General features: G+C 38.0%; 1 protein-coding gene across 3 annotated transcripts; it reads right to left on the reverse strand.

The window, feature by feature from the left end:
- Nucleotides 1–1,094: 1,094 nt before the first annotated feature.
- On the reverse strand, nt 1,095–27,435 carry MAPK9 (mitogen-activated protein kinase 9). Of its 3 annotated transcripts, none has more exons than XM_021552277.4 (12): nt 27,286–27,435; nt 23,334–23,508; nt 19,356–19,485; nt 18,160–18,218; nt 17,150–17,288; nt 16,763–16,928; nt 15,448–15,519; nt 11,437–11,619; nt 10,803–10,927; nt 10,220–10,283; nt 8,667–8,738; nt 1,095–7,948 (listed from the first exon to the last, which is right to left on the reverse strand). In XM_021552277.4, exons 2-12 carry the CDS (start codon nt 23,453–23,455, stop codon nt 7,806–7,808), a joined length of 1,275 nt encoding a protein of 424 aa, XP_021407952.1. In that variant the 5' UTR covers nt 23,456–23,508; nt 27,286–27,435; the 3' UTR covers nt 1,095–7,805. The 3 variants fall into 3 exon arrangements, with proteins under 3 accessions (XP_021407952.1, XP_085447438.1, XP_021407951.1); XM_085591312.1 differs by having other exon boundaries at nt 1,095–7,953; XM_021552276.4 differs by lacking the exon at nt 15,448–15,519 and adding an exon at nt 15,738–15,809.
- Nucleotides 27,436–27,641: the final 206 nt, after the last annotated feature.

The following is a 27,641-nucleotide window of genomic DNA, read 5'->3' on the forward strand; positions in this document are numbered from 1 at the left end:
CATTTGAATTCCAGCATTTGCATTCTCTTTTTTGGACCTTATTAGTATAAGAAAAATCAGCTTCTGAAGTACCACTTTCCTCAAAAAAATATATGAGTCTTGTTTAATCACATCACTCCCTCCTTACGTTTTAAAAACTGCCCTGCCAGCATCAAGAACTTGCAGGAAATATAAAGAAAAGGTGTTGCCTAAGTGAAGAATGTTCTTGGGTAATGCTTTGCAAAGCACTTCCCTGCTCACACATCATCCTGCTTAATTTTTTTTTTTTGCTGCTGTTGGTGTGTATTTCATGGATTAGATCTTCCTTGTAGATCAAACAGCACCCTGAAAAACATCCCATCATCTAATACATGGGATGTTTTGGGATGTACTGGGCATCCCTGCCTTATCCACATACTCTGTTGCAAAGCCTTGTAAAGAAGAGGTAAAACTTCCATCTTCTCCACACAAGAAAGAAACATGGTTGTAAAAATAATTTCAGACTGTCCCAGGTGAAGCTTTCACAACACCAAAAGCTGGCTGAGAGCCCCTGCCCTGGATCTGGGAAGGCAGCTGTTAATGCTCCCTTTAATATCAGAAACCCTTCATTAAATCCAGTAGATCAAAGCAGTTCAGTTTTAGTTCCCATTCCCTGGAGTCAGAGCAGACAGCTCTGCAAGGTGCCTGGAAACCTCATCACTGTATTTGCAAAAATACTCAGATCATCCTCAAAAGAAGCACAGTGGAACTAATTTTTAAAAGCTTCTGCCATTTAAACAACAACAACAAAACCCCCTAAATAAGTTTCAAAACACACTTGGTAGTTAAACCAAATGCTGTTAATGTGTCCAAATATTCCAGTTGTTCAGGAAAAGGATGCTGCAATCAATTTCTTTAAGTTTTTTCATTCATTTTTCACGCCAACACCTACATTTCCATTAAGTGGAAGCTAAAGTGGTAATTGAAACTTCATGTTTTGAAAGAAGTAATCTAAACAAACATACATCATTGGTTACATAAAACATTCTACTTCAACATAGGAAGAACCAAGTAAGTAAGCAAAATATAAGTAAATAAGTAAGAAAAAATACAGTAAATAAGACAGACTGCTCAAATCCTTTATGTATACATATTTATTTGTAATTTTACAGTGGCTTTAGTACTGTTTTACAATAAAGGTTTTGGAAAGAAAAAAAAACAAACAACCAAAAGCTTCAGAACAAGGCTTTAACTAGAACTACAGAACTAGTTATTGACAGTTTTCCTTATGAAATTCTAGTTTCCTAAAGAGCATCAGTCCAAAAAGCCAATGAAGCATGACTGCTGTCCATTAAAAAAACCCAAACAAACAAAAAAAAAAAACCACAAACCAAACAAACCTAAAACAAACTTTCTAGTCATCCTGAAACCAAAGTCCAGCATCAGACAAAACAGCCACTGCATTGAGAGGAATATGTTCCTATTGCACAAGCATTGAGAATGAGATATGACAATCAAAGCCTAATTCCATAGGCAGAAGAGGCCACATGTATCTATAGTTAGACTTCAAAGCACATTTTTCTTCTGAAATTATAGACCAGACTAGAACTAATGTTAAGGCCATAAAACCAGAACACTGTAACAAGTGATAGGGCTTGATGCTACTTTTGGTGACTTTTGGTAAACAGAAGGTAGGAAAGAGGACACCAAACCAAAAACTGATTCTGAGGGGAGTTAAACTTGAAGGCATTCAAAAGAAAATCTCAAAGAACTACATTTTGGAGGGGGTTTATTTTGAGTCATTGGATAAAACTGGATTTCATAACTAATCACTTAATGAACCTATTACACTCTTTAGTAGCCCATGTTCTGTAATATATTAAATAATATATTTTCTGGAATTTACATTTAATTTGTATGAAAACAGTTAATTATTTCTGCTTGTTATTCCCTCTTTAAAATAGATGAACATTTGTATAATCTTTATAAATTATCTTAACAACCAGGTAAGGCTTCAATATACTGAGTTTACTGCACACAGGTATCTCTAATTTGCTCTTAATTAGGCATCTTAAACTGCTAAAACCACCTGGGGAACCACGTTGTGATTTAAAGAAAGGGATAGTTAGGTATTGCTGTCTGCTCTAATTGTGTTCATTTGATTAGTGTATAAAACACCTGAAAGAAATGGCTCCAAAGAAGCAGTAGCTACCATGGAAGTTTAAACATTTTACTTCAGGAAAATCTGGGAATCTGATGAAGCTGAAAATGCACATTAGTCATTTTATAAAGTTTAGCTTGCTACCAGTTAAGAAAATATAGGTATCAAAAACAGACAAATACAGTGCTAACCATCTGTTACATTTTCTTTTAAAAAATTAGCACCAATTTTAAGCATCTGAATTCATAGAAAACGTGACACACTTGGGTTTTCAAAAAAAAGGTTTTCCCCATTAGAAGACAAGACAACAGCACATGCTCAGGGGTATAAGGAGCTCTGTGATCAGCAACAAACACAACCTCTGCTTCAGGCAGCCAGCACCAAACACTCTGTGCAGCTGACTCCTTCCTCCCCTGCTTCTGTTATCCTAAGGAGCCTCTGGAGTGCTGAGCTACTGCCCACCAGGGAAAGAAACACAGGATTTGCTCCAGCACATCCCACAGACACCAGGGGTTTGGTGTTTGGAGCACTGCAGAGCAGGGACAGAGTGAGCATCTGCTGCAGGGGAGTCCCACAGAGCTGTCCTGGCCTCGCCACAGCACAAACACCTTCATGATGCATAGCAAAGAGTTAAGAAAAGTTTTTTTGTTTAAAAAATGAATCCCAGTGCTCACAGCGAGCTGCCCTTGCTCCAGGAACAGACATCACTGTGTCTTTAATAGACGGCCAGGACATTGCCAATCAAGTCACCCACTCAGAAGGTATTTTTCAAATGATCTCTTACCATGTGTTAAATTTCAGCCCCCAAAAGGTTTCTGATTTCTAATCTCTGAAAATAGGTTTAAACATGCTGATCAAATCTGTCAGAATAGCAAAGGCTACAACCAAAATTTAAATACAGTAAGCATGTTATGTCATTCCTTTTCACACCATATATGGTTGTATTTAGAAGAATCCTAAAGTGCTTCAAACCCAGCAATTAATAAAGTTGATTTCTTTTGTGCAAAACTGCAAGCACCTTTTAAAAAAATAAGCAGCAGCATCACTGAATAAACTTATATAGTTAAATGTATTTTCTCTATTTTGTTATGAATTCTTGGACCGAAATGATTTGCCATGTTTTCAATAACAAATTGCAGAAGAGTGCATTTTATTAGTTTAATTTTATACCGGACTTGTTATATACATTTGAAATAGCGGACCCAGGAAATTTATATCCACAAAGCAACACTGTGGGATTGAAGTCCAACAACTGAAATTTTAGCTGCAAAAATAATCATTTTATAAAACACAAACAGAAAAAAACATTATCTCTCCAATTTCCTCCAAATCTAACATGAGAAAAGATGGTTTACTTAAAACATTATTTTAGCCCCAGACATTATTTTAGCATGCGGAGTGGGCAAAAACCAAAACTGATTTGACAGCTTGTGTAAGAAGGTTTTAGAACATCATTCATGTAAAAACAATCTAAAATATGTAAAATAATGAACCAGAATACAATTTTTTGTCATATTTCAACACGTTAAAAAAAATAATTCAAGACACTCTGGAAAAGCGAAGAAAACACTAGATTCATTATAGAACTCAAGTCCAAATTCTGCATCTGGATGCAGGTGTCCCTGGATCAAAACCAGTTTTGAGCAGGAATGACACAACACGCATCCCAGGAAAGAATCTGGTTCCCAGAATATGACCTCCCTAGGTTTAGCATCAAGCCCTGCTAGAATCCATGCCACACGTAGAACACGCAGACAAAATGCAGTTCAGCACTCACCCAAACACTCTGCAAGGCTGAACCCACACTCCCCAGGGACCACAAAGGTCTGTGTGCACCTGGAGCTGTGACCTCCCAGCCCATTCCCAGCTGCAGGGTGGCCCTTGTGACAACACAAGGCTCACCCACCCCATCCTTGGAGACTCCATACATCAGCTGTGTTTGGAATAGCTAAACCCTACTTCATTCATAAAATTTTAATTTTAAGGAAAGCAATTTAGCATTTAAGGTCCTTCCTTTAAGAAAGAAAAATTCAACATATGGAATAACTTTTTTTTTTTCTTTTAATTAATTTGGAGTAAACACATACGCTCTGTTAGGATGTAAAATAAGACAAAACCTCTTTCAAGAGCCCTCTGGTTCCTAACAGCTTTTGAAACTCTCCAACCAACTAGTTAATTTCTAGTCGATTTTTTCATTATTTTGACAAGAAAATGCAAGCCCTTGCTGGAAACGTTACAAAACTTCAAAGGCTGTTTGCAAACTGTAGTTTCCAGTCCTAAGACTGGTTTAATTTGTATGATCCATGCAGACAAAGCCTTAATTTTGACATTCATTTCTTGTCTTTTTCCATAAAGACCTAGACTTGTCATATCACAGTATTTCCTCAAAGTACACTTACAGGCTGCTTACCCAGATTGCAAAATGCCAAGCTTCTCTTTCCAAAGGCTTTTTTGAGGAAAAATGATATGAGCACAGATGAAATGAACTGTTTAAAATATACTCCATTTCTGCAATGCCATTCAGCTACTCAGTGTTCAGATGTTTAACCATTTCTGGTAAAGTATCTATTGACAGCCAAAGATCCCTTTCTTTTTCAGGTGAGCAGTTAAGATTACAGATTGTACCTATGTTGACCACTATTTATTTTAGTCATAGTTCATAAATTGTCTATGTATGCTGCAGTAGTGTCAAGGCTATACAAAGTCTCTCAAAGGAAAGTAACATTCATGTTTACAAAACTGAGCTGTTTTCTTGATATATATGTATACACACAAATATTCTTAATCTTTAAATACATATAAATATTTATAAATGCCAAAGTGCAAAAACACGGTCAACTGCATCACTTTACATACATAATTTTAGTATTAGGAATAAAAGCGATTACATTGCACACCAAACTCTCTTAATTTTTAAACCTCTGTCAAGTTACATTGGATTTTGTTTTCCATCAGGGGGGAGGTTCTCGTGGCATTTACAACCATGTCACAAACCTGGCACTGAACTTCCCCTGCAGTCAGGAGCAGTGCCAGGGGGAGAAGCTGCATGCAGCGCATGGAGGGCCCACATGAGCACACTGGGATGGAACTGCAGCGTGCACCTGGCTGGGTCTGGTGGGTACTGTCTGCATATGTGCATTTGCACCATGGTTTTCAATTAAACTGGAGTCCAAATCGACAATATTCCCAGCATTTCATGCATGCTCTGAAGGCATTCTGTAATTAAGCTTCAATGTATGCCATAGCAAAAAGACATCAAAAAAATTAGGTATGAGACAGCTTTTCCTACAAGATTTACAAATAAACTCATTTAATCTCAAGGTTGGGGTTTCTTTTCTTGTTCCAAGAGTGTATGTTCAAGCTAACAGTATGTACTAGGAGAAGGACAGATACCAGTTCAAGTCATGAAGACAGGACAGTTTTGTTAAAAACATTAAAAGACAATTTGAATCACAGAATAATTTAGGTTGGAATAGACCTGGAAGTCATCTGGTCCAACCCTCCGTTGTGCTGAGCAGCCCAAGTTCAACAGGAAAAATTCAATTCTGTGAGATTTCAAATCACATAGGGAAAAAGAAATAAATATTTAAGTCTTCTAAAGCAGAAACTGTTAAAATGAACATAGCACAGTGCAACTTCAGCTGAAAAATGTAAAAGTCTTGAAAAAATGAAATTCAGCAGATGACTTCCATAATGAATCACTAATTGGTCATTGTGAATAGGTGTTTTCAGCTATTTTAATTTGCACATGGACTAAAAAAAGCGAAGAACAGCAAAGTGTACTTTTCTGCTATATGGTAAATAGGTATTTTTAACTGTTTCCAGTGACAAGAATGCAGGAAAAATATTTCACATATACCGTCAGTATCTAAAGATAAAAGTAAACTATCCATAGGTTGAAAACCAAACAGTAAGAAAAAACAAAAGCCCCAAATATCTTGCAATTCAATTTAAGATGATTTTAAAAATCAGATATGCCAGAATACAATTCTGAAATTAACATAATCTACTTTGTTAATTTTTTTAAATCTTCTGGGACACTAAAATCTTGGTATTTTTTACTACAGCAAATTAAGCTATTAAAAAGGGGCAAAATTTTAATAAAAAAGTAGTTTGCATAAGGAGAAAGTGCTGCCTTTCAAGTCATAAGGCCTGGAACAATGGACAATTGTGTTTTACATGAGAAGTATGTCAGTAATGTCAGTGGCTCTCTAGGCCAGTGTATTTTACAGGTTCTATTTATATATTCAAGACAAGAGGATCTGATCAACAGCTAAATATAGTGCCTTTAAGAAAGTGGTGTTTTACCTCATCTTGTACATGTCTATTACTCTGTCAGTTCTATAGGTCACTCACACACATGCACACATGAGATCCTGTAGCAAACTTCACACCTGTGCACTCCAAAGTGAACGTGCACCAAGTCACAAGTGTGTGTTACAAAGCAATTTAAGCCCTACCCTACTGCAAATGCATTTTCTAATTCAACAGATTGTACAATGTAACAGGCAATTTTGTATTATCTGATTCTAAAAACTGTATTGATAAATCTGTATGGAAACAGCAAATAATCTCCTCCTCTTGTCTGACATTGCATTTAGAAAATTTGTATTAAACATTGTCTTTCTTCTCACTACAAACAGACTTTCCTAAGGTGAGAATAGAGCTGAGCTGTTACCTAAATGCTTAATTTACAAGTGACTCAGAACAACTGTACTGTTATTTCTTTACTTACTCACTAGATAGAATGGACCCATTAAAAAAAATGGAAAATATTTATGCAGCTTTTTGAGGCTGCAAGTATCTCCAAGTCATCTCTCATTTTATCTGAGCTTGCAGTGAATGAAGAGCATCACAGAAAAAATTTCTGTTCATCTCTGTTAAAGGATGAGTATCACAAGCTAGAAAATACAGAACATTTTAGCACAGTCTCCTTCTAAACAGGCACTGCTTCACAGAAAAGTCACTCATCCTTCCTCAGTATTTATTTAAGCCATTGTATCTTCTGTCCACATTTAAAAGACTGGAAAAGACACTCAGGTGAAATACAAAGTAATGGCTTTATGCCTTAAACTTCATGTTTATCTCTTCTACAAGAAGAGAGACTTACTGAAAAGTGAAGATAAGGGGTTTGAGTAAAAGAAAAAAAGTGCTATGTGGAAGAAAAACTGCCCTTTAAACATAGTACTGAGAGCATTCCACATGTGAGCTCACACACACAACACTCTGGTTGTTAAATAAATCAAACTGCCACAGTCACACAGTAAAACAAACTTCATAGGGACTATACATTCAAAAAACCTGCTGATGAGCAATACTGTACTAAATGTAAACAACCACTGTGTCACAGAAGCCTGCCAGCTGGGACTGGAGATTGATGAAGCCACTTAAGAGGAGTTATTGGCTAAAAGTCTATTATAACTGCTCACCTGAAATAGGCTGAAACAAAGAAAAGCCTCTAATAGTGTCTAAATTTTTTTTTTGTTCTTTAGACATTGATTTGCTTCCATTCTACAACATTAAGCAGGCAATTTCATAACAACTGAGTAAAAATAACAACAGGCATTACTTTAGCAGAACATGCAGAACATGGAGTTTTTCTACTTGGTTCCATTAACTTACAAGCAATTCAGGCCCAATGGAAAGTAGAGTTCTTTTCCAAAGTCAAGTCTGCAATCACAGCTGATCATCGACATCCTTCGAGGGGTCCTGTCAAGGCATCCAGGCTGCTGTCTGTGTCTGAGGCCAATGTTTGCTCTGTTGACATGGATGAAATGTCATTGATAGATGATGACTGGGAAGGACTGGTGTTGCTATTCACTGCTGCATCTGTGCTAAGAAAACCAAACATAATAAAATCTGAGGCAAGACAATATTACAGTCACAAATAATCACTCTTCTGGGCTGTGAGCAGCACTTTCCCCACAGAAATCCTTAGAAAAATCAAGGAATTAATAAAAAAGGAGAAAAGCAAGCACTAAGGGCCCTAGCACTCAAAAGCCAAGGTGACCTTTAAAGAGATTTTTACTTTTTTCCCCTCTGTGGAGGAAAGGAAGAAAAGACTAACAATGCATAGTGTGAATAATGACTTGAGTGTCATGAAATCGAACATATATAGTTAATAAAAGACAGTACAATATTCTGATTACTGAGCTGTGAGAACAGCAGCAAACACAAGGATTAAATCATGGGCACAAACACTTAGCACTGTTAAGTATCCTAAGGGAGCCCTAAAGCTGTTTAGCCCTAAGGAAAGGGGTTGATGCTGAGCACTCAGCACAGTTACCTGAGCTCCAGGTGAGCTCACTGGTGCTGATAATTTCATTTGATGACTGAGCCCTTTAGGATAAAGCAGCTCAGGGTGTGGGACATGCAAGACCAAGTTCAGAACCAATTAAAAAGCAGAGCACATGGATCTCCAAAGACAGATCAGTCTCAAGAGTCCCAAACAACAAAAGCTTTGCCTACCTGGATTACTGAGCAGATTTCTTCATTCATTCACAGCACTACGTGTGACAGTTACAGAACTACTGAAACAATGACTAACCTGAGGGCTGATCTTTTACCACACCATTCTTGCTCCTTTCTTCCCAATCCATAACTTCTTTGTATATTAATTCTTACAAGAGAACAGTGGGACAAAAGAAAAATGAGACAGAAAAGCACTGTAAGATCACAGGGGATTTTATAAGTAATTCACGTTTGCATCAAGGTACAAGGAAATGGTTAAGGATCAGTCTGGAAGTAGAACTGTAGAAGTATTGATTTGTCATCTTGCCTACAGCAATGGTAAGAGAATTACACAGATTTTCTCAAGCATCACAGAAAGACATAAGGACTGTACCAAAATCAACATATCATATAAATAGCACAGCTGTCCACTTAAAAATAACAAATATCTCACCTCAAAATTTTATGTATACCTACAATGCACTAATGTTAACTTTAAAAAAAAATAAAAACCAAATTTGGATTCAAAATCTGATTTTATGTAAAACTCTCTGGAAACTTTACTTTGATAACAAAATTATACACAATTTTTTATTCTTGAAGAACCATCTCCATGGGTGCATTGAGGAAAGTCTGGATAGTTTGAAGAAGATCAAACAATTAAAATATTTTATGAAAACCCTCATTTACTAGTCAAGGACAACTAAGGATACAGTCACCTGAACAACACCCAGAAAAATCCAGAGCTGTAACTTAAAATCACAGAAGCTTGTGTGTGTACCCATAGTCTTAATGTAACTTAGATAGCAATATCTAAATAGATTCAGGACTCTTCAATTCTGAGTAACAATGTTTACAAACGCATTCAATTACATTTAGTGGATCCATTTTACTTTTCCACCTTGCAGTAATCAAAGATGATTTGAAGCCTACCTACCTGTGCAGACATGCCCTAAGGACAACATACATATAGATCAGCCAGAATCAATATCTCAAGTTTATAATGCTGTTTTACAAAACCAAGCAGCTTTCAAAGTAGTCATAAAAGATGCCTATTACGCTTGGTCTTGTGATAGCAGATGTTAAAATTTTAACTGCCTCACCATTCAATGGTTTTGACTAGAACTGTAAGGTGAAATTGATTTTAATACCACAGTGCTGTTTATTCTTTTGTTTAAGTCAACAGTTTAATCTATTTGGTCAATAAATAAGCAATGAGATTAGAGGAAAAAAAACTACACCAAAGGACTCTCCTGCTATTTAAGATTTCTAGAACAAATGAAGTAGTAAATATTGTCAAGAGATATGGCTTAAACAATGCATACTGAGAAGAGGCATGTTTCTTTTTCAGAGAACTCTCTATCAAGGAAAAAGCTCTATAGGTTATAGGCACTTAAGAACAAAAAGGGAAGGAAAAAAGAAAACTGCAGCATTTTGTTGAACAGACTTCATGTATATATGAGTATTCACACACCTAGGTATGTATTCACTGCACACACAGCATGTTTCCATCACTGATTTCCTTTCCTGTTGCCACAGGCAGTACTACTTATGTGGAATAGTCTGTTACACAACCCAGCACACACTGCAGCCACTCACTAATAACACAAGATACTACAATAAATGTAATTTGTCATGCTCACTCCTTACCTTTCCATTCCTCAATTGCATGTTCTCTTTCTTCCAGTTGTGCATCATAGATTTGAGGTGGAGGCTACAAAGAAAAGAAAAGTCTATAATGCCTATACATCAGGTTAGCACATCCAATCTTAACTAAAAAAATCTAAAAATGACAACTTTTTTAGCATTTTTACCTTCACTGTTGGCAGTTTATTCCCTATACTTCAAAGACACATTCATTTTACAACTCCAGAATCTGCTTTTAAGTCCTGCCTCACACTGAAAGGTTGTTTAAAAGCATCAACCAAAATGAAATTCATTGTAAGGCTTTACAGGGCCTTAGAGCAAGACCCTGTTTTAAAAGCCCAGGACTGCCACCACATAGGCACCTCTTTCTGTAAATAAAACAAAGTATTAACAACCACTTTCAGAATTATATCAGCTCCCCACCAGCAGCTGTCCTTCAGGTGATTCTGCCCCAATGCTCACCTGAAGGTTTTCTGCGTGGCTCCTGCTAGCCAGTGAGTTCAAAGCATGCTCTTGACTAAAATTGAGACTATTTTTAGAGTTATAGAATTGGAATCTTAAAAATTTATTTTAATTGCAAACTTACAGCTTCTGCTTCAGCTGGATCATACCAGACAGTAATATAAGGATGACGTAAGGCTTCATCTACAGAAATTCTCTTGTCTGGATCTACTACAAGCATTTTTGACAATAAATCTCTAGCTTGGCTGGCTAGAAAGTAAAGGTGAAAAGAACACACATGTAAAAGAGCTGTAGAGTTTAATGTCTGACACAGGAAATAAATACTGGAAACACAGGGCATGCACTGCAAATATTCACTTCTGTTCTACAGAATATAATAATATAGATTGTTGTTTTGTTTTTTCTTTTCATTTTCTCAGTAATTATCTAAAGTATAACTCACATAGGCTGTATGCACTTAGAACAAGATGATCAACAATCTCAATAAAAAGTATTACTTTTGGAGAACACTAAATGACAAACATTATTCAATGGATTAAAATTAAGATAATTAAATAGAATCCTGAGACAGAGAAGGAATATTTAGTAACTACTATGAAGATCTGAGAACTTATCATAAATGAAAGAAACAGAAGGTATGAAGCTTTTAATGTTGACATCTACTGCAATAAATATTTTCATTAGGCTTTAAATTAAGTGTGCTGCACACATTTTAAATTAACTTCATAGGAAAAAAAGAGAGAAAAAACTCGCCTTACTTTTTAACTTGTCCCGATCAGATTCTGATGGAAATATCCAGTCTGGGAAGAGCTCTTCAAACTTAATACCGGGATATTTTGGCCTGTTTTCTACATAATTCCTCACTGTCGGCTGCAGTTTCTTCATGAAGTCTGCTGATGGTGTTCCTAGTTGTTCAATAACTTTATTCCATTGATCAATATCTGCACCATATCTTTAGGAAAATCAGCTGAAGAATTTGAAGTCTGCATTCTAAAAAAATACCACTTAAAAATCGGAGAAGTTAACAGGAACTTGAACAGAGGACACAAAGATGAACTTGACTGCAGCATCAGCAGTATTCTGAGCTGCCATGCAAAAAGCTACAAAATCTGAGCCTTATTTTTGTGTCAGTGTGTTCTGAAGGACAGGCTGGAAGTGCTGCACAATGCATTATGCTTAAGTATCTTTTTCTAATTATAATATTTTTCTAGAATCCAAAAGAAGCTTTATTTGGTACTTGTATCCACAGAAAACTATTCTAAGGTCAGAAAAGAAAGGCTGCTGTGGAATCTTCTGAAGTGCAATGTAACATCACGAACACTGAAGATTCTTGAAAGTAGAGAAAAATGCACAAAAAAAACGTAAAGCACAAATGCATCCCACCTGAAGTAAGGAGCTTTGTACCTGTCTCCTAAGGAAATGAAACTTTGAGTTGGAGCATTTTGCAGGGGTGTAGTTGGATGGTTTGGGGCTTTTCTTGGCTGGTGTTTGGGTGGGGTTGATTTCTTTTTCAACTTCAGAAAAGGCCCAGAGGAGTTCTGAACAGGAAATCCATATTCCAGAAGGTTCTATAGCAAGTTCTTTTGTTTAAGTGTATCAACCATCATGCTATACTCACAGATAATTCTGTTCTTATAATTCAAAATTCAAATGTTTTGTAAGAATAGTATTTACAAGCCACAAATTGAAATTTGGCCTCATGTTTCCTCAGGACTGTCCCTTCTCCCCCTCTCAAGTGAAGGCATTTTCCCCAGCCATGGTGACACTCGTTACAGAGATACCAGAGCCTGCTCTAAACCAGCCCAGCTAGGAAAACAAAGCTCATTTATCACACTCAGGAGACACTGCATTAATATTCCTAACACTTAAGTCAACTCAGATCTATACCTGTTAGTTTTTCCTGATAAAAAGAATATGCAATTCCAGCAGAGCCTATCCATTGACCTTGCAAAAAAATTCATAGCTGAATTCACCATCTAGCACTTCAACCTATCCTTTCTTACAGACAGACTATGCAACTAAACAACAAACATGCTGTACTTTGAATTAAAGATGTATTTAAAAAACACTGAGGTGCTTCTATTTCAGTTAGTGTGCCTAGAATACAATTATGAATATATGAATAGTCACTGCTCCATGCTAAGACTTTAGACTTCTGATACAAAGATTGAAAATTTTATTTGCTTATTAAATGCATTCCAATGGAAAAGCTATACTAAAATCAAAATTCAGAACTGACATTGTTAACTGTCATGCTAAAACAAAGCACAGACAAAGAGAAAATTAACATACAACAGGAAATTTTGTTTCTAGCTGAGAAACTGATTTATGTGAGAGCTCCACCAATCTAGATTCAAGAAGATGCTTTTCCTTTAAGAAACAGCAGCTTGGTTAGTCAGAAAATCAAAGTCCAGTTTATTGAGGCCTCAGAAGATTGCAGGAAAGGGCAGAAAACTTAATGACCCATCCCACTTTAGAGATAAAAACAGGCAAAAACCAGTATCTCAGTTTTAAAATGCTTTACAGATGGTGAAAGTCAAAAAAATTCTCAATATAGGACAGATTTAAAATAAGCCTCTTATCAGAAACCCAAGTGGGATTTCAGTATAAAGCAGGCAGAGTAAGCTCTGTGACTGACCTGGCAGCCTTCACACAAAGCCACTCTCCCCATTCTAGAGGCTTCAGGGTCAGAAGGAACCAGGCATTTAATCCATGCCAAGTCTATTTGCCTTTTGGGACTCTGCAAGAAGAGAAGCTGAAAACAAGAATCCTTCCTACAACCATAAAAAAGCATGACTTTTCCCAGGAAAGCACAAATATCCCTCATGCTTTTTGCATTGGTCAGGCCATCCGTTTTCTTCTCCATATGGGCAGAAAGAACACCAAAAACACATGGCTGCTGCCAGGCTTTTCCACTATGTCACCTTAGGTGCCTGTATTCCCTGGTTTTTCTCCACTTCTCATTTCCAACAGGAGCTGGCAGTAACTCAGGCTTCCCCAGCACAGTCAGGAGCAGGTTCTGTGCATCCATCACCCTGGCAACACAGAGCCTCTCGTTCCACCCAGAACACTGCTGCAAGTATCCCAGAAATTCTCATACCCCGTCTGGGAAAATACAATTTACTGAATCTAGGAGCAGATTTTCCTGAAGATAGTCAAGGACAAGCATTGGGCAATATGCTGGACTTGGCACCCTCCTCTAAATGCCTGAATACTAAGACATCTTAAAATTTAAATTAAAAAAAAGCAACCAAACAAAAGAAACCCCAAACACCATCAACAAAAGGAATGCTTCATGGCCATGCACAGCAGCACTGCCCATAAACCACCCTGCCAAGACAATCCTGAAGCTTAAGGTGACAACCTGACCCACCCAGTGATCACCCAGGAAAGGCCTCAACAACACAAACAATTGTCAGTATCTCACATTAAAGAGAACTGAAACTCTTACAAGAAGCAAAAATCCCTGTAAGCAAAGCTATGCACTTCCCTGTCAGGGGAGGAGACTCCTTGAAACATAGACTGGTAGAGCTTCAGGGGCCCTGAGAGAATCACAAATGATAATTTGTATATTCAAAAAGCTTGAACAAAATTTCCTTCATTTATTCATGAATAAATCAAGATGCTAACTACATGCAGGTGAAAGACACATAACATCCATGAAGAATTGTGTTAGGTTGGTCTGAAGGCTTCAAAAGTTAAAATAATAAATATAGAAAGGAAGAAAGGTAGAAAAAAAAGATACTTGTTTAACTTTTAATCATTTTACTACTAAATAATGTATGATCAACTGTTGAAGATTAGTGTCATGAAATCTAGTATTAAAACTGGAAATTATCCTCTATAAGATACACAAGTATCTGTGAACAGGCACCTGATGTTTTAGTGGTGGTTGCTCCTTGCTGATGAGCAAAAGCATTATATTGGCTTCAAAACCTTGGAGCACAATTATGAAGACAGGCTGCCCAGAGAAGCTGGGGCTGCCCCATCCCTGGAAGGGTTCAAGGCCAGGCTGGATGGGGTTTGAAGAACCTGGGATAGTGGAATATGTAGGGAGGGTTGGAATAAGATAGCTTTTAAGGCACCTTACAACCCAAATTGTTCTGAGATTATGGTTCTATGAAATCTTGGTGAAAAATATTGGAAGGAGAAATGGAAGAGCAACTGTCTTATAGAAGAAGTCAGTCCAAAATAAAATTTTCATAAAATGGGAAAAAAAGGAACATCCAGGAAGTTTTGCTTTTTCTGTTAAATAATAATAAAAAAAACATCTCATGCAGTGTGCTTGCCATCAGGTCACTTTTGCCCAGCAAGCCCTAATAAATAAGAAAAAAAATCTGATTAAAACTCAAAAAATTGTGCAATAAAAAAAAATTAATTAGTCTACTGTTCAAACAAATAATAAGCAAAACCCATGCATATTAAAGGAGTAACTTTATAGGCTTTTGCTTAAAACACTTATGTACAAAGAACAAGAGTAAAAAACCAGTTATTTTCTATTTTTCAAACCTAGCAGTATCTGTCTTTTAAACTACAAAAGCTGAAGCTTGTAACACATTGGATTCAACCACTATAAAATACATGAAATATAGTCTACTAAGAAAATAAAACTGAAAGCTCAACAACTTGGTTAATGACACTAATTTCAAAGAGTACAGTGGATCTAGTAAAACATTATTAAAAATATTGTTTGTGCTTTTATACAGATCTAAATAATTGTGTTTCTGTTGGAAGTGGAATGGGACTCAGGGATGACTAGGGAAGGATACGATCAGTGCCTTGGAATATCACACAACCTTTCACCAATTCTCCCATGATGCACCCAACTGACCAGATATCAACTGAAAATAAAAGTGAAATGATCAAATTATGGAGTATCATGAACAAATGTGAGGAAAACAAACAAAACCATCTGCATCTACAGTAAAACACAATGTGGAAAACCAAACTGTTCACATGAATTTTCAATCATATCAACACCAACTGACTGTTCCTGAATTTTGTATTTTGTAAAACATAGTCAGTGTTTACACTGTGAAACCACCATGAAGAAGGATACAATCTCTTCCTGGGAACAGGACTTTATGGAGGACCATTTCTGCCATAATGCACCCAACAGACCAGATATCCACTATCATATGTTAGGTGCAACAAGGACAAAAGATTAAAGAGATTTTTTTTAAATACCACAATTATTTGTTTGAAAGCTCACACTGTATTCCTACAGTCCTGCAGATAATTTATTTTTGTCCCAACCAGAATAATCTTTTTGAAGCTCTGCTCCACATCAGCACTTACTGTACAACAAGCTGCCTTCTGCACTAAATAAAGTGTTTTTATCATTATCAAGGGCCCAGCAAGATGCCACAAATCCCTTCTTTTACACACACAAAATTACAGATTCTCAAAATCATGGCATCCACAAGCCTTTGTGATAAAGAGCATACAAGTCCTGTGCTAGTAAAAGTCAGAAGGTAAAATCCCCAATAACACAAGGACAATCCTTGGCAGCAAGTTTGTTGGCTCAGTGTTCAATATATTACAGCTGTGTTGGTTTTAATAATGTAACACCCACCCTCTTTGAGCACCAAACAGACTTAAGAGAATATCAGGCATGGTTTATGGTAGGGATCTGCAATGTATTTTCATAATCAGAGAGGCAAAAGGGGACACACTGCAAAAAGAAGGTGTTTCAGAATAAAATTACGTTGATTAAAGGGTTTATTATTAATATATTGATTTTTTTGTTTGGATTTTTTTAATACCAGCCACCATCAGTGTCTCAACAGTTTTTTTGAGAATAAAAAACATAGCAAAAAGATAATGGTGAATATATGACAATATATAACTATAGCAGGGGAGAGGGAATAGTTAATGTTAAATGAAGAAAAGCATACAGAAAACTATCATATTTTCAACAAAAAAATTACACTGTAATAATTTTAATTTCCAATACCATGATTAGAATACTTTAACAACAAACTTGACAGGGGGGAAGCAACCCTCCCTCCTCTTTTTAAAGCAGTTATGTTCCGAGAGAGATACTTTAGGCAGAAGATTTAAAGCATTACTCCAGCAGCTTACCATTCTCTTTGTATCCCATTCCCAGGATAACCTCTGGTGCTCTGTAGTACCGTGTTACTACATATGGAGTCATCATGAAGTTAGTACATGCTGTTCTTGCCAGCCCAAAATCAAGGATTTTTAGTGTGCAATCTGATTTTACTACTATGTTGCTGGGTTTCAAATCCTAACAAGAAATTACTTCAGTTAAGGAAGAATTAACATACAGAATAATACCCACACAACCCCCTCCACAATCAGGATAAGACAAAAATTCACTTTACTAACAAGTGCATTTTCCTGCCCTGGTGTATATGCTTATTTATACAACCCCCTCCCTTCCTCCATATTTCATAAAAACTGTATATATTTCATAAAGAGTATTGTTAATGATCTACTACTACCTACTCTGTGGATGATACCAGCTGAGTGGAGATGCTTGATCCCACATAGCATTTGGTAAAGAAGATAAGACATTCTTTCATGATCCAACTCCATATGAATAACCTGGCACAAATTTGCATCCATCAGCTCCATAACCAAATATCTAAAGCACAAAAAAGAAAGTATTAAGAAAACTCAAATCTTATTTTTCATAGGTTTAAGTTTAGCATATGAGATATTTAAGAAAAATCACCTTTGCTAACCTAAGTGTCAAAAAAATTATAAAAAAACTCATGCATTATCACAATTACAAAGAAAAATTATCTATATCTATTAAAAATAAAGTGTTGAATATTCAATCACAAAATATTAAAAATCCACTAGTTTTATCAACAGCAATACAGAGAATAATTCTATCCTTATGCATCATGAAAAACTGAGTGAATTGATGTAGAGATTGCGATATTGCAACATAAATGCTCTTTCACTGTATTTTACTCTAAAAAATAAGAAAATTAGGATAACCACAGTGAAAACTAATAATCATAAAATAATTTTCATTTGTCATCTACTTACCCTCTTCAAACAAACACTTCCTCATTTACCCAAGCAGCCCATTCACAAACTTCAACAGCCCATTCACTGGAACCTAGAGATATCCCACCAGCCAAATGGCCCTGAATCCTTTCTAAACCAATAGATAATGCTTGAATAAAAAGGAAACATACTCAGTTCTGAACTGAGGCCAAAATACTGTTGTGCTGATGTGACTGGTACAGTAAAAAATTGCTCTCACATTATCCAAACCAAGTTACTATCCTGAGGTGATCCATGGAGATGATAAACCAGATGCATGTGCAAGCAAAGTATGGCAGACTGATGAACAAAAGGTAAATATCCCTTTTTCAGTGCCCACTTCAGCTTTTAGCTACTCTTGATTTTCAAAGCATGAAGCCTGTAGGATACTGGAAATCCATCTCTAGTGCTTACGCCAGTATTTCTCAGAGAAAATGAAAAAAAAATCTAGTACTTACACATCCTGAAATTCTTCTAGTGACTTCTGTGGTGTAAATACATTTAATAAACTAATAATCTATAAAATAAAAACCAAAACATTAGAAGAAACTTCTGCTTTAATTCATATAAAACCCCTAACACTGCAGAAGTTACTATGCAAAATAAAGTGCACACTGTTATTATATACACAATTTGAATGTTACTTGGCTGCACTTAAATCGCATATGCTGAAAAACTGCCAATTCAGAAATAGTTCCAAACTGCAGCATGTGTGCCACGGGAATCAAGACAGGACAAAATTACTTTCTTTTTTTTAAGTTATATGTCACCTTCTAGCTCCCTCCCCAGTGTCTGAAATATATCCCATTTTTCCCCACAAATAATAATCTCTTATTTTAAATCATATGCCGTGCAAGGAATTTTAACCAAGGTTGTCCAACACCACATGCACAGAGGTGCCCCACGCCATCCCATTAAACTTAGATTATGATGTACTATTTCCAGAACTGCTAAAATTGCTCTACTGCCATCTTTAATAACCACCTTGCTTTTATTCTGCTACATTTGGGCCTCACCAAAAGCTTACTTAAAAACAAACCTGAAAGGCTAATTGACTGCAGGAAGTTTGAGATTTGACTGCAGAACTCCAATGACCAGCAATGTTTCTAGTTCATGTTAATACTAGCACACAGCAGTCAGATAAATTCTGATATTCTTGTATTTGAATAATGAAGTATTGACATCATGGCTCACTTTAGAGAGTTTAAAGACTTCAAAATTCACAAGTATTGTCCATAGCATTTTGTAGGCAGTGCTGTAGCCCTGAAAACCTCAGCAGTTAAACACTGTATTTAATAAAATCTTGCCTAAACTCAGAAGATTTAAATGCAAAGTTACAATGGTCAAACCCACAACCCACCCCAGTGTCAAACAGGCTTTGCTGCACGTAGCTTAAAAGGACAAATGCAACCCAGCAAGGCCTGGTCTCTAACAGACACTGATGGCAGCAGGAACCTCCTCCCCTCGGTACTTCAGACCCCAAGCACCTCACCCAAAAACTCAGCCATACATTGTGGAGAACTGCATTGCCCACAGCAAATCTTTCCAGCCCATCTCTATTTCCATTCCTGTGGTTACTAACAGCAAGTGAGAGAGCAAACCCTGAGCTTTTTTGATAAGGCAGAGTAAGGAGAGAACACAAAGCCCGACTCACATTTTTGTGATTGACGCACTTTAGAAGAACGAGCTCTCTGTAGGCCCTTTTGGCGTGGGTTTGGTTCTGAAAAGGACGACTCAGCTTCTTCACAGCAACATTGATTCCAAGCACTGTATCAAATGCAGCACTACAAGTGTTCAAAGACAAACAAGTTGAAGTCTGTTTAAGGGAGAGGAGGGGGCAAAAGAGAGGCAGAGTAAGGAAGGAAAGAAATCAAGATTTAAGACAAAGTATACCCACTAGCTTGTTGGTACTACACCTGATTTTAATTCAGAAAAGAAACATCCTTTAAAAACTACACAATCTTTAATAAATACAAGTAAGTCAAACAGAAGCACTGACATTCATCAAAGTCTTCCTGCTCTCCTTTTTGTTTTCAGGCTTGAAACTGCTGACTTGAGACTCAAAACCAAAATTGCAAGATCTAAAAATATTTTAGGCTTGTTTAAAAATCAAGAAGCATTGCAGCCTAATCTGTATATTTGGAGTATTTTTTGGACACTTTGCTGACTGACAATCATTTAGTATTTACAGCAGAAATTTCTTTTAGCTAAAGAAGAGTCACAACCACGTCTCCATGATGTGATCATGGGATCAATATTCTCCTGTACGTGGATAGTTTGCAATGATAAAAAAATATAGTGCCTAGCAGAAAATTGCATTCATTATCTGCTGGATGGAAAAAATGCATTGAATTGAGAAATAAGGAAAACTCAGACTGAAGGGAGGAATACAAGAGTTTAAAAGTGATCATGACCATTAAATTTACTCTGTTTTTCACTTGTGTTTCTTCCTTCCCTCTGCAGTTTGAGGTCAAAGTTACACTTACTTTAATAGCTGAAACAATCTAAAGCTAAAGTTCTGTATAAACAAGACAAGACTAAAGTGGGAATAGTCTTCATTAGTAACACAGACTATTTGGCAAAATACATGTGAATTCCTAGCACGTGATACTCAGGAGTTCCAGTCTTTAAACAGTTTTAAATAAGGATTCCCACATTACCCTATTTCCATTTAATGTTACTTTCATAGGGTAGGAAAGAATTCTCATTCACATTTTTTCCAAGCACATTTAAGCTCTTTGTGAGATCCTTTCCTATCTCATCAAGTTATATGTGACACCAGACTTAAAAGGGCCATCACACTACAGTATTCTAACAAAAAGTACAGCTTCTCTGTGAGTACAATACTCAAATTATATCAAGTTTCCTAGCATGAAGTCACTGTTTTCCCTCCTGGAAAAAAGCAATACCACCACAAAGCAGGGCGCACCCAGGAGATGTGTTTTCTTGGGACATGCCTCCCAGTTTGAACAACCATGCCACTTACACTGAAGACCTGCTACCATTTATTTCAGCTTACTTCTGTGTAGTGCACAAGTCATTGCTGAATGTTACAGTAAGTCTCTGATTTAAACCCTTTATGCCTGTGCAAAAGGAAACTCAGAGTGGGAGAAAAGCAACTGGCCAGACAGTTGGAGAAATTGTTTTCCTCCCAAACATGAAAGCACTGATATTTCAGTATTCACCCAAAAGATGTTACATGTAAATTAAATGTTATACGTTAATGCCTTTAATGTTTAATGACTTCCATATCTTAATGGCTATACCTGTGAATTAGTATCAAATCAGTAACCATCAGGGTCTGCATGAATTAGCTGTAAATCACAGGGCAGCAGCAGACAGAGGAATAATTTTAGGGGAAGTGTCCCTCTGTGATCTGATAAATCAGATGTATGACAAGCCTCAGTCTTAGCAAATATGAAGAACTCCACCTAAATCTCTTATTTTGGAGATTGACTAGAAAATTTAGGAAACCAAGGACAAAAAGGGAAAAAAAAGATGTCAGGAAGTTAAAGACAAAAGTTATTTTGATTCAGTCCAAAATGGATTACCAGACTTTAGATGTACTAATACTTCGGAACAAAGTGCAGTCCGTTAAGTATGTGTACTTTGTACATAAAATACAAAAGGTATATCCAGTTTCTCTCCTGGCCTGTGTTCTGTGTGAGCTAGAAATATCCTCAACATAAAAACTGAGTTACTTTTTCATTTTCCTAGAGCTCTCATTTACCATTTTCCCTAAGTATATATATTTTTAAAACTACTTATTTTGCAACATTTTAGTATCACAGTTAAAATTACATGGAGCAATACCAATGGAGTATCCCACTAATATAATGAGAAAAAAAGCATAAATTTAGACCTCTCCTAGCTAAAGTGACACAGGTTGTATTAAGAATTCCTCATAAAATAAATTAAATCTAGACAGAAAACCACAGAAAAACTTTTCCTATTTTTTATATTAAACATGGGATGATAAAAAAGCTATCACATCTGTGTGTTACCCTAATGTTGTGACATTTTTTTCAGCCAAACATAGCAGGATAGCACTCATCTTACAATGATTTTTCTACAAAAAACTGGGAAGTAAAATGTATCTTTCCCTTGCATAAAGATTTTAGGAGAAACTAAGCTGTTGCACCTTGTTCAATTTGAGCTATTTGACATGAAGATGAAAATTCATGCAATGTTTCACTCTGCTGTTCCATAAATCAAGTAGTTTAAAAGAAGTCAATAAATCAACTAATTTCTTCTTCCTCCCAACACGATGACCTTATCACTACTTGCATTTAATTCTGAAGCAGAGATCCAGACCAAGTAATTTGGCTTAAAAATGCTCTGCTTCTACTGAAAGGAGAAACACTTTGAAGCACCCAAATTCCTGGACGCCATCTCAACCAAGCATAGCTCTGATAACACCAACACCTAGAGAATGTCAGTACTATACTAAATCTTTCCCAAATCCTATATGACCAAGATCTAGGACCCCCTCATCACTCAACCCACTGAAAAAGAATGAAATATGGTGTTCTCATTTTGACTGCTTGTCACCGATCAGCAGGGAAAGAAGGGTAGATAAAAATTTTTAAAATAAATGCATGGTCTCACAGAAATGCACTCTTTCCCTACTTATATAACTATTATGATTATGAAAAGGCCAAGAAGACATGGGCAGGTGTTGTTAAGGAGCTGTTCACAGCACATGAGTCATCACACTTATTCTGCAGATTTTATAGATGAAGACAAACTGCAGCCTGGAATTCAGAGCATGAACAGCCCACCATGTGTTGTGATGAAGTCAGTATCATAGAGTCCCTGAGTACATCTGTTTGCTCCCCTGTTTATGGAATGAAAAGCCACATCAATAAACATTTCTGCTGTTACCAAGTAAGTTTTGCCCAACAAAATATGGGCTGGCACTAAATTGTGCAGAATGGATTGCTGCAGTCTAAAAAACATTTGAAAGTGTTTACCTTTAGCTGGCCCAGAGGTGTGGTGCCATACAAGAGACTAAGGTTCAGGATCAGCCTAAAGACTCCCACGTCCTGGGCCAGTGGAGGCTGGACACAAAGCTGGGGTGACACACCAAGGGAGAGCAGGCCAGCCCAGCCCCTCACACAGCATCCCTTTCTGGTTAATCCATGGAGTGACAATGACACTGATTTGCCTCATCCTGCCAGTTAATGGCAAGGCACTGCATTGATGGCTCCTAGAAATGGACAGGAGTGATTGGGAATAAAAGAGGGGGAAGAAAGGGGGCCATGATGAAGAAACGAGTAAAACCCAGAATCTCTCATCACTGTAATACCTTACACTGCAATGTCAAAACTACAAGGGCAATGGGAGAACTAGAAAGAGAAATAAAGTGATTAATGAGAAAGGAAGAAATTTGTTTACCATTCTAATTTATGCAGTTATTCAAATATTAATTTTGCCTAAAAACAGAACAAAAAAAAGAGGTTTGCACATGAACTATAGGAAGCAATTGGTTTAGGATTTATTTAGTCCATAACCCTGTAACAAGAGAATTTGTTATCAGTGTTTTATGTTCTGGTACCTCTATCAGAAATACATGCAAACTTTGCTTTATATTTATAGCTTTTAATATTTAAATAGAGTAATTATTACTTACCAAACAATGCCCTGTGCCCCTGATCCTATGGGCTTCAATTGCTGGTAACGTTTTAGTACAGTGAATGTTGAATCTGCAACTTGAACACTGTAAAATTGACTATCACATTTACTGTCAGTCATGGTGTAGTGTCATGTAGTTTTCTCTCTCAGGGACCTGGCAAAGTTTTCAAGATCTTGAAGAAAAAGAAAGAAAACAAATGTTCAATATCTCACTAATTTCATGCACACAAGATGGGAAATATTATACATATTTTAATACATATGAATTTTTCAACAGCACACCATTAAACATTCATTCATAAACAAACATTTTCAGTTTTGTGCATTACCACTGCTAACGAAATATACTTGTAGACAGAGAGCAATTACAGCTTTCACAGCTTAAAGGGAATGTGTGTTCCTACTCTAATCCCTCAAACAAAAAGCATCTAAGTAAACAACACTAAAAACAAAACCACCCAAATACAACTCTCTACTCCTTGAAGGCAACTCCATAACTTAGAACTACTGCTCTGTGCTAGGACTATACTAATTTCTGCATTACAGGAAAAAAAATCAAAAAGTATGTTATTCAAACACTGAGAATACAGATAAAAGTGACAACCGACATCCATGGAGTCCATGGACAGAGGGAAATGGGGTTTTAATAAAACTTTATTAAAATAGCAAAACAAGTTTAAAACAAAACTGCCCCCCAAAACCCTGTGCCTGCTGCAATTTCTCCAACATCCCTGCCAGCCTTGTTCAGTAAGAAATTTCAAGGAGGGCTCTGCCAGGCAACCCTTCCCTGATCCAGACCTATGGCAACACATTCTCCTTCCCAATTTATACACACCACAACACCCTGCACTATCAGTCAGAGTCCTTGTTGTACTACAGAATAAGACTTTGTAGTCCTTGTAGTACTACAGAATAAGACTTTTGTGCTACAGTGTAGAAAAGACTTTCCTGCCACAATAGTGTAAGTTAAATTAATCTGTCAAGAATGAGTAAGAGGTAAGTAATTACATCAGAGAGTACAGTAATGGACTCAACTTCTTTAGCTCTGAAGTGCTACAGTAACAAGAGCACAGACCAACAGTTTTCCTGGGTGTCCATCCCTCTTCCAAACCTTACAAGTAAATTACCTCAGTAATTGCTGAAGAGCTCTCTAACAAATTCTCCCCTTCATAATTTTGCATTCACTATGACAGATAGTGCCATTAGAGCCCAGAGTGATTTGCACAGGCAAATCACTTGAAACTTGTTCCTTAAAACAGGAAATGCAAGCAGCCCCTTCCCCCGGAGCATCTGTGCTCTGTGCTGTCTGCTTTGGTTACTGGAAGAGCTCTCTTCACTGGCCCCACCGAGTATCTGTGAGCCAATGCAAAACAGAAAAGCCTCGAGGACAACCCAGACACCCACCCTAGAAGGGCACAAAGCCACACAAATAACACTTAGTTCCTTCAAAAATTAGGATTTCTGTCTTCCTCAGTGCATGTAGGAGGCAGCAGCATCTTTTCCATGTTTTAAGTGAGCTGAGGAACTCAAGGAATCTGCAGTAAAATAGGAGGAAGACCTCCAAGACCTAATAAAGACTGAGTTTAAACCAAACTGTAATAGTTTTAAGAGATTCTCAAGAAATGTCTAGAGTCCCTTTTACCTTCTAGTTTCTCAAAATCTCTGCAGCATTTTAAGAGGCAGACATTCAACTGGGTCATCTCCGGCAATAATTTAGACAGTCAGTTTACCTGACATTTCCTCTTAGAAGCTTTAGGAAAAAAGCAGAGGAGAAAGGATCAGCAAAGGGAGAATGTGGGCTACCAACTTTCTGCTCTGTCACAGGGAGAAGGAGGAAGAACACAGTATCTCCTACACAATAATATTAGAGGCAGTCAGATGCAGCTCCACAGCCAGCTAGCACTAACATGAGACCACAGGATGCCTCAAAGGCAGCTCCCAGACTTTCCTGGTACATCACAGCCTTCCTTCCAACCCTTTTCATTACTCCACAGCTATGCACTCTGAGGTACCAAGTGTTTTGATTAATAGTTCCTGGGCACCTATGGTATTTTCACTGAATCTTCAATATTGTAAGAAAAGTACAGCTGGAAGGTCAAGATCCTCCTCTGCAAGGACTTAAGAGACAAAACCAAAAAAGTACAGATACCAAGTTACAGGATATCAACTTCTTAGCTACACAAGAACAATGCTGTACCTCTTCAGGAATTAATGAAAAAAATTTCTGTAACAGGGACAAAGAAATATGGGAAAACAAAATTATCCTGATTCTGAAAAACTCTTCCCTTTAAGAATCACTGTCTGCACAAAGCCACCTTGCAAAAATCACTTGGAGATGAGCATAAGCTCCTTAGAAAAGCCCCAAAGAGAGAAATGGGATATCAGAACACTCAAGTTTTATGTATTTGAACACATTTACAATTCTCTTTGCAAAGCAGCTCTTCATGAGTCTTGACTTTCACTCAGGCTTCAAGTTGGCTGGAATGCATCAGGACATATATTACTTCAGACGTACCCACTACTGTAAAATTAGCTGCCATGCAATTGTAGCTGTTCACAGCACTTCAGACAATCCATTCTGGGGGCAAGACCCCCAAATAAAAATAGATTTCCTGCTGTGCAAATAAGAAGTATATCTGTCAAATAAGTTTCTTAGTATTTACCTGTTATTCTCCTTCTAGAAAAATAACCAACACACCAAACCTGCCAGTAGTAGGCTTATACACAATTGCAGTGAGAAATCTTTAGAAGCTGGAAGCAACTGCATTACAGAATGCATCCTGCATTAAACAGATACTTCCCTAAAATGTATTTATTAAAATGGCAATTTATTATTAACCAGATTTGTACTCTGGATATCTTCAAGTCAAAAGTTTATGAAACAGACTGGGCACACATTCCCAGGGCTGTTTTGGTTACAGAAATGTTATACTGACAACAAAACACAAGAACAACATGAAGCTTGCCTGGATTTTTAAGCCTCAAGCTAAAATTCTACTGCTGACAATATTCACAATGAATAGATATACACACACACGTGTATTTATGAAAACATATGGAAAAATCTCCCCCCATTCTCTTATTGACCTTTGCTAAAGCATTTCTAATTCAGGTGTGCCCTTTTAAGTTTTATCACCCAATAGCATCAAGGGGTTTTTTTTAATCTTTACAGCAGTATATATCAAAAGGAAATAGTCCAACTACAAAATCACAGTGAGCTAGACCTCATTCCTCTACTGACTCTTTAGAACGAAAGTGTAACAAAGCACTAGCTGGGTAACCCCCAAGGATTACAGCAGTTAGAGACAGTTTGCAACTGGAAACTCTTGGAGAGTAGACCTTTTTCTTTAAGCAGCCCACATTACTACTGGCCAAACGAAGATTTCACCACTACCTGTTACAGTGAATAGCATTCAGCTATTACACACAGACGCACTGAAAGGATCTCAGAACTCTGCCAGGGCAAGCTGGTGTAAAGAGAGAAAAAGTTTAAACATGCATGTGCTGCAAGCAATTTCGCCGTTCATGTAGGAAGCGAGCAGGAAGATTCTTCCCGCATCTTTCCTAAAACTTCTGCTAAGAAATCGCTACGGCTGCAGAGAGCCCGGGCTGGCCGCGGGACCCGCGGCGCTCGGCGCTGCTGCGCTCCGGGACGGGGCTCCGGGGCCGCCGAGCCGGGCACGGCACGGAGGACGGGGCAGCAGGACGGGCAGAGGCGGCCCCGCGGGCCCGGGCCTGCGGCTCGGGGAAGGCGGGGATCGGCCGCAGGAGGAAGGGCCCGGCCCTGCCGCTGCCCCGCGTCCCTGCAGCGCGCCCGGGCCCGGGCAGCGGCCCGCGGGGCGCCCCGGCTCTGCCCGCGCCGCGGGACGAGCCGAGCGCTCCGGCCGGCGCAGGGCTCGTCCCGCCCCGGCCCCGCCGCCCCAGCACGCCCCTCGCGGCCGCCCCCTCACCTGGGTCGGACGCGGCGGGACCGGCCCCGGCCGCCGCCTCCCGCTGCCCCAGCCACAATGGCCTCCCGGCGCTCCGCACGGCGCCGCCCCTGACTGACAGCCGCCCCGGCCAATCACAGCTCCCGCCGGAGCAGCTCAGCCAATCGCGCTTGGGGGTGGATCTTACTGACCACTATATAAGGCAGGGCGCTGAAGGACCGCAGTGACGGGGCAGTTCGGCCCCCGCCCCCGGCGGGGTGTCGCTGCGTGATGTCATCGTTTCTCGATTGCCATGATGTCATGCATGACGTCATGGCGCCACGGGAGTTATGTCACCGCCTGACGTCAGCCTGTCACGATAGTCGTGATGTCACCTC

The sequence above is a fragment of the Lonchura striata genome, chromosome 13 (assembly GCF_050655825.1).
Source record: "Lonchura striata isolate lonStrDom1 chromosome 13, ASM5065582v1, whole genome shotgun sequence".
NCBI lineage: Eukaryota > Metazoa > Chordata > Aves > Passeriformes > Estrildidae > Lonchura > Lonchura striata.